The sequence below is a fragment of the Egretta garzetta genome, unplaced genomic scaffold (genome assembly GCF_000687185.1).
Source record: "Egretta garzetta isolate BGI_Z169 unplaced genomic scaffold, ASM68718v1 scaffold94, whole genome shotgun sequence".
In the NCBI taxonomy this organism is placed as follows: Eukaryota; Metazoa; Chordata; class Aves; order Pelecaniformes; family Ardeidae; genus Egretta; species Egretta garzetta.
The window spans coordinates 9356684-9369420 of record NW_009259683.1 but is presented as its reverse complement, the minus strand read 5'-3'; the positions used below and the strand labels follow the sequence as shown (position 1 = coordinate 9369420).

The window sequence follows — 12737 nt, the reverse complement described above, 5'->3', positions numbered from 1 at the left end:
CCCCGCCCGCCCTCCCAGGCTTGTCCCCACCGAAACGGGCCGAGCAGGGGGAAGGGGTTAATCACGCTCGAGGCCGCGCGGCGGACGGTTTGAAAGACAGAGACTGGACAGCTGTGTTTGCTGTGGTATTTTTAAACGCATTAATGCAGGCTCCAATCACCCGGCCATGCTTGACCTATTTTTGGCTCAGGCCGGCCATTGTTCTATTTCTGCCGCCGCTGGGCCACGCGGGTGTCGATTCAAATGCAAATGAGTTATCGCAGCCGCTCCCGCCAACTTCGCCCAGCCGCCCGGCCGGGGCAGAGCCGGGCAGGGAGAGGAGAGGGGCGCAGGGACGGCAGCACTGGTCCGGGCTGGGGTAATTCAGACTAAACCCCCGGGGCCTCCCGGTCCCTGGAAAGGTGGCTTATTCGGTTTGATGGTTTGTACGAGGCCGTGTTCCCCCCCCCGCCCTGCCAGAAAGCCTGAAGCACAGAGATAGTTCTTCATTTCTTCTTCCACCTGCTGTTGGCTGCCCGAACGCAACTGCTCAAACTCTGCGGCGCACAGCCCCCTGCGCGCTCACGGCTCCCTTCCCGCAGCCGGGGGCTGCCGAGAGTGGATTTGGGGGTTTCCCCCCGCTCCCGATAGATACTTGTACAAATGCTTAAACATTGCTAATTGCCGAAGCGTATTATCTTACAACCCTCGCTGGAGGAGGTAGGACCGCAGAGGGTCGTGCCCGACGCCCCTGTGCAAGTGCAGTGATGAATCTCTCGTGTAGCTGAAGTGCAGACTGGTTGGAATATGCTGCAGACAATTTACGAGAGTGAATCGTGTTTTTCCTCAGATGGGGTTTCTGGACGTGAACAGCTCTTGGCTCAGCAAAGAATGCACAGTATGATCAGCTCAGGTAAGAGACAGCTCCGTGCCTCCGACTTCAGTGGCTGACCAGGAAAATACACCTCTCCTTTAAAGAAGTGACTTTTATTTTTGTGGGCTTTATGTGAGTTGTTGTTAAATAATTATCTCTGCGATAGTCTGTTAGATAGCAGCTGCTGCTTTTTGCAGGGAGTTTGTCTCCTTCAGCCTGCTGCTCTCCAGCCAGAGCAAAATGCTCGCAGCCAAAATCTAGTTCGGGATTCCTTGTTTGTTTTGTTGCGTGGTTGCAAAATGGGGCTCGTGGTACGGGCTTATTCATGGAGAAAGGCTTCCTCAGCCAGACCTTGTCAGGAGGCTGTAGTTAGAGCCCCTCACAGGCAATTCTGGTCATACCTCTGTTGTAAACAGGATTTGGGCTTTCCCCGAGTTTCCTTTTCTCCAGTTTGCATACAAAGGGAGTTTAATACTAATCCCTTTCTCTTTTCGTTACAGTGTTACTTTCAAATGTCTTTAATATGCGTGGCTTATTTTGCTCCTTGAGAATTATTTGTGAACCTGGCAATGGTGGTCATATGTAATGACTCACTGAGATGTAAATTGGATGTGTTTTTTAATGATGGTATTTCAACGCTGCTGTGAAAGAACACTGGGTGTTTCCTCACGTATTTGAAGCTACCCTTGTATTTTCTAGTTTCTTTGCTAGCTGTGTTTGAGACCTGCAAATGATGTACTGAGGATGAATTAAGTTGGATGAATTGTTGCCATTCAGATAAAATGTCAATTTAGACAGGCTAAAAGCCTAAAAATTTCAGGTTACTCTTGCCCATTCTCTCTTAAACTCTATGAATTCCAGTTCTGTTTTTATTCAGCTAAAACCTCAGTCTTTCAAAGCACAATGTTGTCTGTTTTATATCTTTTTAATCCCAGGTTTCTGAGTTCATTTTTCATAAAGTTGGCTTTATAGAGGACCTATATGTAGAATGCAGGGTGAATTGTTTACTTGTACTTTAGTCTGAGTTTACCCCCCTTTTTCTTGTTATTGTTTTCTCGTCTTTTACTTATTCTTTCTCTTGTTCTTTTTCTTTCACAAAACTTGGCAGTGCTTCTCAGTTTTTAAGATTAATTATGTGTATAGGCAACAGCTCTCTTCATGTATTGCTGGTTTGGTACACCTGTTGAACCCATGTTTGTTTGGTTGGTTTTAAAAGAAAACCCTGTTTCTTCCCCTGTTTTATAGAAAAAGAACTCAAAGTTTTACTTGTGTCTCTTTCTTACATACAATTGTAGAGCAGACTTCTAGTTTCAGATATGAAAATAAATTGTGAGAGATTGTGTCAAATGATAATATCTTTCCTGTCAGAAATGACTTAGTATGTCTTAACCTCATGATGAGTATTTTTCAATATAGGAAGCCCAGGCTACCTCATAATGATTACAGCCTGAACGAGGGAATGAGAGCTTTTATCTGCAGGTTAAAACAATGAGAATGCTTAAGGGGAATGGAGTCTTCCAACTGGTAATATTTAGGATTGGCAAGTTTTCTATTCCTTCATAAAGCTGCTGGGTTGGTTTGTTTCTTTTTGGATCTCTCAAAGAATTTACTATTTGTCTAACTTCTGAGAAGAGATGTTGATCACCAATTACAGTTCCTTTGTCAAGGACAGAAATCAGGTGAAAACTTGTTTACAAATGTGAACAACAATGCAAAGACAGTGGGTAAAAGCAGAAGTTTCTCTGAAAGCATTACAGTTCTGCAAAGCCATTGACAGTGTCGATGTCTTGTTTAAGAATTATTGCTTTTCTTTGGTTTTCCTGAACGGCTCAGCAGGTGTCCAGTGCTTTTGCATTGGTCAAAGAGATAAGACCGACTGCTTCCCCTCCCTCCTGTTTTTGTTTTTTTTTTTAATACTATGTCAAGTTGAAGTTAGCTGTGCACAAGTGAAAATCTGGGGGTTTAGCTCTCTATGATAACTTGTAACTGCCAAGTAATGTTGCTTGAGTAATAGAAATTTTCTCATTTGAAACACAAGAAAGGGAGGTAATTTTCTGTAAGTTTATAGCTCTGCTTTTCTTCACTGGAGACAAGAATATGATGTAACAGTTGATTTTTATCTGATATTACATTAGGCCCATATAACCTATACAATTTCCCCTAGTACCCAGTAGAAAGGGGGGGGGGGCTTAGACTTAAAAAAAAAAAACCAACCAAGAAAACCACAAAACCAAAAAACTTAGTCAAGAATATTATCCAGATAAAAGATGTTTATATATATATTCTGTAGAACACAAAATATTCCTCAGTGTTTCTGTTGGCCTTTAACATACACAACTTGACTGCAAGCAGTTGACATTGTACATAGTCTGCAGTTTAATTCACGTCACATGGAACCACAAAACCTGATGCTGCTGTCGATTCCCTTCAGTTCCCTTGAGTGCAGGGTCTTGCAGGATCAGGCCTGGTAACTTTTCAGGGATTGTCTCCCTCTATGCTGCATATAGGGGAGAAAGAAATAACCAGGGTATGATGACGTGCTCTAGTGTTTGGCGTAGCTGGAATCAGTCATTTGGATTTTGCTTATCACAGCATCCTTACTTTAAAGTTATCTTCACTTACGTGCATGTGACTTTTGCTCATGTTAGAAAGTTGCACATACTTAAGAAAAGAGCAGATCCCTGAACATTTACACGCTGCACCCTTGATATTCTTGAAGTCTTCGAAGCAAGCACAACTTACACACTCAATGGATTTTTAGGTTTGCTAGTTTCCAGATGCAACAGGCATGTATTACGCAACTCTGATTTTAAGCTGGGCTGGAGCCGTCTCCAAAGAGGACAGATTCAATGGACAATGGTACGCATTTGCAAAGCGAACTGTCTAAGGAATTTCTGATAATAGCAGGCATAGGAAATACTTCTGTCATGTGAAGCAGTTCTTCTGGTATTCCCTCAATTACTGCTTTGCCTGTCTGTCTCCATCCCTGCTTGTAAATCATACTATGAATGAGATGATCTGGATAGGTACCAATCAAAAGTCTAATTATGAATGGAGCAATCTAGATCGGCACTGACTCAAGAAGCTGTGTAATTTGCAGACACCTACACCTTACTGCAGGGAGCAGTTTCAGCTATCTTGAGAAGACTGAACTAGATTCTGCCATATGGTACTGTTGCTCTAAAATGCAGCAGTAAGTACTGTGCATCTTTATTTAAGAAAATGATGCTGATATATTCTTATGTGATACCATAATTATTTTAGTTTCACAATTTAAAAAATAGATCTGGAGTCTAAAGCCTCTTATTTAGCTGTAATTACTATCTAACTGTGCTGTTGCTTTTATTTTACCCCAAAAGTCTTAACTTCCATGTGTGTGCAATGCCACAGGGGACCCTAGCATTCGGGTGGCTTCTCATCTTACCACAATGCAAGTAGTAACTCTAAGTCCTTGAAAAAAAGTATTTGGTGCAGCACAGTCCATGGCAAGAATGCTCATTAAAATGTAGTCAATAAGTAACTAATGCAGGACTGTGTTACTCAAATAGATGTCAGTTGTGTGAAGGAGAAGAAAGAACCTACCCAGCTGTGGTATCTGTAGATGTGGGACTTTGAGAAGTTATGCCGAGTTCATTAACTTCTGGTTATTTAATATACTGTGCTGTTTTTCTAAAGGTTGCTACATTTGCTTCGCTGGCCATGTTTTGATGTACAGCCTTGCACTGGCCTACCTAAATTCCACCCTGGCTTTTATTGGATAAGGCATCCTCTGCTTCCTGCCCAAAGCTGTTGTGTTGAAAAATCAAGAGTTCAAGGAGATCTTGAGCTTAAAGCCTTGGCTTGTCACCAAGTTGACAGGTCACCTGAGCAAGTTATGCAATCCTGCTTACGTCAGCTAACCCTTCTGTGAAATACGGAAAATGATACCTGTCAGGCTCAGGAATCTAGAGAGCAAAACTATTCTGAAGGGAACATAATGATTCAGAATGATTGATTTGATTGACTTCATCTACCTACAGGCTTGCAAAACACCTGCAATTTCACAAATGTAGTAAGTGAATGTAGTCACAGTATTTCATTCTCTGCACCAGTCAGGAAACTCAAGCTGTGTCACTTGAATATAAATGACAGAATCAATGCTACATGCATCGTGTTGTACGTGGGTTGACAGGTCCTCATGAGCTATCTTCCCTCAGTAAACCCCGATGTACGAAATTTATCTCATCCGTTGTATCTATCGCATGGCTGCATGACCACGTATACGTGTTTGTACACATGCGTTTGTATTGCCTTCTGGGAAAATTCTTCGGTAGTTGCTCTCTCCTTTTTTTCTGGCCAAACAAAACTTTCTCCTGCTCAACTGTTCCTGTGGAGAGATTGCAGAAAGCAAATTCATTGAAAGGTCTGCTCTGATATTCATGAAAAACTTGACATATTTGCATATCTGAATCAGGTAACGTAAGCTTCTTACAGATACAAAATGTCGCATATGTGGTATCTCAGGCAATAACTCTTCAGAGAGAGTGAGGGTAGATATGCTGAGCTTTTGCTTTGTGATTCTTTTCAGAGTAATGAAGAAAATCGAGTGTGAAAATTCAGTTCAGGGAAGTTCTGGATAACAGCTGGAGAGGCTTTTTCAATGCCTGTCATAAAGGCTAGGTAAAAAAAAAATCTAGTGCTTCATAGTAGTAGCTGAAGTATTTGAATTAATTGTTATGGAAGAGTAAGGCCTTAGCCTTAACAATTGATACAAGGAGAAGAGACAAGCAACACAGACCTGCAGGTCTTACGTAGCTAAAATCTCACTGATTTTGAGTAGAGGCTCTGCCCAGTAATGTGTACTGGACAAGACATTGGTTACGAATTCAGTTGAACAAAAATGCGGTAAAATGGAATGAAGCTGCTTTTTCTGTTTTACATCATTGAGAAGGCATTGAGTACAGACCAATGTTGCCAACTTCATGTGTCTACTGTTTGCAGCTCTACTTTTTCTTTCTTTTTTTTTTATTTAAGTCCCAGCTTCTGGAGCCATGTGATTACCTGTCAGTCTTACTTTGTATTAGAAGATGTATTGATAGGTTGTGGGAAAAGCCTGGAATAAGAATTTCAAAGCACAAGATTGACAAGAATAGCAAGCTACAAAAGACGGAAAGTAAAAAAGAATGCAGAACATAATTTCAAAACCTCTTTGAGCATCTTTCCTGATACCATTAAACACTGCATATAATACAGAGGTTCACTAGAACTGGCACTAGGACGCTCGCTCCCGTCTCTTTGGTGTGTCCAGCTAAATTGCTTTATTGGAAAAGAGCTTTTTTACTTCAGCCATTTATTATTTTAGCTGCTCAGCTTTATAACACCTATTGGTTTGCATTGCACTCAAATGCACACAGTTTCAGCCAGAGTTTTCCCTCCTGTAAAACTATGTATAGAATTCATTTAGTTCATTAAGGTTAATGTTGGAGACGGGGAACGCTTGTAATTCTTCCTACAACCAGAGCTTTAATCAGATCTCTGTTTCTGTACCGACTGCCCGGTCCCTTTCTTCTGCACGGTCTGTGCCAAGAAAGCAAAAGCTGTGAGAAACCAGACTGGATAGATAGCCTGCAGACATTTGTGTATGTACACATTCATTTCAGGTGTTGGTATAGATGATGGGGAAGGTTTCAGGTGTCATTGCATTTTAACCTTTCCCAACTGCTGTTGTGGGTGGGTTTTTTGTATGGTGGGTACAATCCAAAATATTGCAGAGAGAAACTAATGGGCAGATATTATTGTTAAACACACGGAAATCTAACATGCCCTGTTCTGTGGATCTCTTTTAAAAGGCTGACTCCTCTGGGTCAGTTATTCTTAGCCTAGTTATTTTCATCTTATGGCATTACAGGTCTAAGATTAGCCTGTTAGGCGTTATCATGCCATCTGAGTTACCTCCTAATATAACTGTACACCGGAATGATTATTTATAGACAGAGCATTCTGTCATTTTTGCTTTATTTCTGGTCGTTTAAATAAAGAAGAGCAACATTCAAGAAAAACCACAGATTCCTTCCTGCTGCCAAAACAACATGATAACTGCCTGCTGAGGGGCCAGGGATATTGTTTAGAATGTGTGCTTGCAGCAGATGCAAACATCCTCTTTATCTCCCCCACTTCTACTAAAACGAGGTACCTCAGGGTACCACAGCTCCCATCTCTTCTGGAGGAGGGAGGGGAGTGCCAGATGGATGCACTGAACGACGGAGAAGATGGGGTTGTGGTTGCTGATGAGAACAAGGATATCCAGGTGCTATTTTTAGGGGCTGGCACTGTCAAAGCTCCGTGTTCAGTGTGAACATGTCACATATGCATGCAGCTCCTTCAAAATGGACCCTTCTAGATTTGTTACGTAAAAGTGATGTTTGCTGTTCAGTTAGCCTTCTAGGTGCTTTTCACAGGCGTAACAAGAAGCTTCGGCAACTTGGCACATTTCGAGCAAACCATTCTTTACGGCTGCTTTGCAAATGTTTCTGCTCACTGGAAAAACTGGGATGCTAAAGCAGAGTTGTCATTCAGAAACACAGCGAGGCACGTTCTCTCCTATAGAAGCTCACTGGGATCTTTGTGCTTGCGTATGTTTAACGAGGAGCAAGCTTTTAGTGACAGTTTAGTAAAGAGCAGGAAAACTAGTAAAGCAGCAGATCTGCAGCTGGGTGCAGCCTCTGAGTGTAGCTGTTGCTCAGGAAGCTGGCAATTTATGAAATAGTGAAATATTAATGGATTATAATTATCTAATGAACTCCGTCTTTTCTTTCTTACCTTTCCCCTCTAAATAAACGGCATGGTTTTATCTTTGTTCACTTTCTGGGTGTAATCAGGGGGTGCCTGATTTGCTCTACTTGAAAATGTTACCGGTGTAGAAAGGCTTGCAAAATCAGTGGAAGCCTTTGCATGGTTGAATGATACAGTGCCGGTTTCACTCTCCCGTTATATAATAAGCAGCTTGTTTCTTTTTGTCAGGCTGGCAGTTCTGTGCACGACTGTAAAGGTACTTTGGCATTTAGTATAATCTGAGCATAGCTCATACATCTGTTTTATTTGTTTTGTGTCTCCTGGTTGTAAACTCCTTCCGACTAGTGGAGTATACAAACATAGCAAGAGCTCCAAGAATTCAAGCCCTTTCTGGATGAATGTGCTTGAAATGCAGGGTGCTTTATTCTAATGATAACATGTTCCTTCTAGTAATGACAGTGAATATCATCAAAGGGAGACAAGAGAAGGGACGGAAAAAATTCTTTGAAAATGCCAAATATATAAATCATGTTTTTACAATCAAAGACTATTGTTCTCTTTCATGATCCCTGTGGTTTGGAGGTATGCATGCCACAGGGAGGAACCGCAGCTATTCAGTTTCAGTGAAGTCTGGAATGGAATAATGAGGAAGCTTAATGTTAATTTAATAATTTCCCCCAATTGTTCTGTTCTTAATCCAAGTTTCCTTTTTCTTTCTTGGTGCCCAAGGCCACCACCTTGCTGATGTTGTGCAGTAACAGTATGAGAGGGAATAGGGAAAACAGACCGTTAGACTCTTTTTGGTGTTTGCTACTCCTGTTTTAGTAAAATGTTAGGGAGGGCCTTTTATTTACCTGTTCACAAGTCCTTTTCTTGCAGAGACAGTAAGTTCTTAGTTCTCTCCATCTACTTGTTTGATCTCTAGGTCAACATCCCTGTTGAAAAACCTGTTTTTCCTAAGCTTTGTGAAGTCTTTTTCCTATGGATACAAAAGAAGTAAAACTCGTGGACTGTTCTAGTTTTTGATAATCTAATTTGAATCTGACCTTGAAGTTTTAAAATAAATAAAGGAATACACATATTACAATATGTAACATAAACTAAATACCTAGGTTTTTGAGATTTCATGCTGATGTGAATAGTGACAGAATTAGTATGAGGCACAGAATGGTGTAAGAAATAGCAAAAGGAAAATCATCAGTATGAGTCTTTATATTAACGTATCTACTTTTACATGTAGGTACATATTGTTAAAGGTCTACATAGAAATTACTTAGATGCCTCAAAATGCTTGTCATAAAAATCTTTGCACACCAGCTGCTGAAATCCAGTGGGACCTAATTTCAGGAGAGCATTTTACCTCCGGAGTCCGGTAGATGCTCACCAGCCTGTGTCATGCATATGCTCAAGACTGTTACAGGCTCCGAAGACAGATCCACTCATTCCCACGCAGACGTCAGAAAGCTGGCATCCTTTTATTTGCTGTCGCTTTTTTTCTTGCAGGATCTGTGTCAGAAGAAGAAGAAAGTTTTACCCTATTGTTTCTTTTAAGAATTGGCAATAGTTACCATTGGAGAACTTTCCATAGGAAGTAATAAGTCTTAACTAGGTTTCTTCAAGGAGTGTGAGGACTGGCAGGGGGGGAAGAGGGTTGAAGAATATAAGCAAGAATTTTATAAATGGAATAGTAGTGCAGAGATGCTATACAAGCACTTCCTATGTTAAAATGCTGTTGTGAGGGAGGGTGGGGAAGGCACTGAAGATGCAAGAGAACTAAGTGGGAGGTGGAAACCAGGGGAGTTTGAAGTACACTTCTAACTGTCCATGAAGAGAGGAAAAATATGAGTGAAAACAATTATGAAAAGAATCAACTTCAACTGAGATGAGAGAAGTTTCTGTCAAAAACCCTCCAAAGCCATAATGAAGAATTAATGGGAAAGTAGGAATATTATAGAATCAACAAAAGTTGTAAAAACCAACTCATGACTGTGTTACTTGTGTCGTCACACCGTAAGTTAGTATTCAGGGATTTCTCTTGCCATTGTACAGACTATTTTTCTATTTTTTTGTCTGAGAATGAGTAATTTGTTTGGGAGAGGGAGAGGTATAGGACACTGAGTCTGTTGGACATGCTACAAATTCTGCTGCATCTCACCATCCCTAACTCCCCCCTCCCAAATGTAGCTCAGCTTTCCTAGAGAAACTGCAGAGCAATCTCACCAGAGATTTGCAATAAATTCCCATCTCTGTGCCACCTGCACCATCCCTGTCTTGCCTTTTCTGCTTGGCCGAGTAGGCAGTTTTCTGAGCTCTGTACTTATTTTCTGGGTTGTTTGGTTTTTTTTCCTCTCATGCCAGTGCATACAGGGTGATAGTGGGGCAGCTGGAGAACTTATGGGGAAAGAAGGGAAATTACAAATGACAACATCAAAGGGCTATAGGCAAAGGAATAAGAAGGAATGCTAATGTAGCTGAATTAAGTAATGGTGATGCTATGGGTGATTAAGGATACTACTGCTGACATAGCTATTTTATTCAGAAAATAAATGGTTAGAAATGGGAATATTTAGAAAAAGTTACCCTTGGGCTAAAATTCTCAAACCTCGTCTAAGAGTGAATGCCTCTCTTTGGTCACTGGTATGCATATACAATTACAAAAGATGTGTATACATAGACTTACCAGCAATCTTACTCTGTCCTCCCTCACTGGGGATGTTTTGGTACGGCTGTATTAAAATTTGACAAAAATTTTAGGAACACTGGGTTTCACCAGTTACTTCAGGTGAGCTTGGAGGAGTGCCTAAGGCAAAGTGATTTTCCTCCTCCTGCAGGCTTAGCAGCCCGCAGGAGGTGGACATGGACCCCATAAACCTCCCCATCTGTCTGCCGTTCTTCATCTGCAGATATCCAGAGGTCTGCAGCAGCACATGTTTATTCCCGAAGACCTCAGTAACTCATTCTTAAGGACCTGTTTTGTAATTCCTTCTAGGGAATACTATTGCAAGGTCTATTCTGGTAGTGACTAGGAGCTCCAGGAGCAGGGCGGTTTCTAAAACATTTAGCAGCCAAATAGGCTTTATTGTTCTCCTGTAGATTCAGAAAGAAGGGAGTGAGTGTAGAAAACTCGACTATTACTTTCTTCATTCTCTTTCTCTTTTTTTTTTTTTTTGTTTTTTAAATTTTTTGTTATCTGTGAATATTTGGTTGTATAAATGTAGGGTCTCAGTACATAGCTGTAGAGATGGCAGCTGGCATTGCCGGGAAGGGAGAGCTGTGGTCCCATCCTCTCCCTGGTCCTGGGCTCTCCTTCCTCTACTGAACAGTCACATTGTACCGACACAGGTGTTCATGCATCCACTGGGACTGATGGAGTGAACAACTGACCCTGGTTAAAACGTGTTCCTCCCCGTGCTGCTGCGGGTGTGTGCTGCGGTGTGGGGAAGGAGGGAGTCATCCTCGGAGTTGGCGGGGCCACAAGCAGGGAAGGGAGGCATGGCAGTTTCTCTCTACTGAGCTATGGCATATAGTGGCCCCACATGCATGTCAGACTGCTGCCTGGGAAATCTGCCGTGTCTGGAGAATACACCCCTCGCTCCTCTCGACATTTAAAGGACAGAGCCTAAAATTTCACACCCAATTAGCACCTTGTTAAACTCCAGTTAACTACATAGCACTTTACCATTAAGTAGAATTTATGCTAACACTGTCCCTATGAAGCTGTCAATAATTACTTTCAGCATCCATAGGGCACATTTCATCTGTTAGTACAAAAGTAAAATGCCCTACCAGTGTACGTGGTTTCGTATTAAGCAGAAAATGGTATCTGTGTTGGCTGCAGCAACCTGCACCAAAACTGAACATACTGGGAGCAGTAGCCATCTGCACCCCCAGCCCATATCAGCTCCAGTGTGGGGCCATGTGATGAGTCTGCTCCAGGAAAGCCTTCATGGCTTTTGCGTGCAATTTCTGCCTCATTCTTTTTTTAATCCTCTCTTTGTGGAGAAAACATCTTGCCAGACATTCTCCCACTGTAATCCCTCCTATCCTCCTTTATTTTTGTAACCTAAGAAGTTCCGGTATGCCCTTATCCTTTCTAGACAACCTGGAAATAAATAGAATTTAAGTTAGGGGAGGAAAATTTTCCTTTGTGTGATGCTGTTCCCTTCTTGCTACTTAGGGAAGCATTTGATAGTAGTACCTATGTAAACCAAAACCATAAAATAACTCTAACTGATGCTGACATGCTAGCAAATGCAGGTCAAAAGGACTATATAGTCACCGCGGTTGTTGAAGTTCATTTCTTACTGAGTGCAGTTTCAAGTTAAAGGCACGGTTTGACTGTCATGGCTGGCACTGGGCTGTACTGAGCCTGGCGACACGAAGTGCAGATGTTTTTTGGATCAGAACCCTTCCAAATGACCGTGGTCTCCACAGTAGCACCTCAAGCAGAAGATGCAAGGTCTGAAAGGAAAGAGGTTTTCATTGCTGTTCCTTTGCTGTGAAAGTCTGTACGTCTGAACCGGGGACAGCCACAGACTGTCCCCCAGTGGGACAGAATGGAAAACCAGAAGCATTAGTTAGTAACATTGATGTAGGTAATACCATGTTGTGTCCAGCTGTCAGGACTTGGTATTTAACTAACTGTCAGAACTTTATTAGAGGGACGAAAACCCAGCTTTCTCATTAGATAATGCGTTCAGATGTTTGAACTTCATGATTATGAATGTAATTATAAAGTCTACCTGGAAGATAGCAGTTGCTTTCTGCAAAAGAGGAGGGATATATAGATTCATCTTATATTTCTGCACTAAATCTACTTTGTTGTTATATAACCCTTACTTGCACTCCCCAGAAGGCCCGTAGTTATGCAAATAATTCTCATTTATAATACGGTTTTCCTTTTCCAATGTAGATGGATGGATGCTTGGGTGGATATAAATAGTATGTGTTCCATGCCAAAAAAGCGTAGTAGTGCAAATGAAAATCAGACTCTTCCTACTTATGGAAGTCTTTCCAAGCTCTTAATCTTCTTAAATCCAATTAGCCTTTTCCTGTTTCTGACATGGCTCCCTTTGAGATAGGATAACTGAAGTGGAATATTCCTGATGACAAA

The 12737-nt window shown here is 41.6% G+C and overlaps 1 protein-coding gene across 1 annotated transcript in view; it reads left to right on the top strand.

Moving 5' to 3' along the window:
- The first annotated feature begins 337 nt into the window (after positions 1–337).
- Positions 338–12737, top strand: part of HDAC9 (histone deacetylase 9) — a 281178-nt gene continuing 268778 nt past the window's right edge. Inside the window, exon 1 of the mRNA XM_035894070.1 lies at positions 338–892. Within this exon, the coding sequence (XP_035749963.1) occupies positions 787–892 (106 nt within the window). The 5' untranslated portion in view covers positions 338–786. The remainder of the gene's footprint in view (positions 893–12737) is intronic.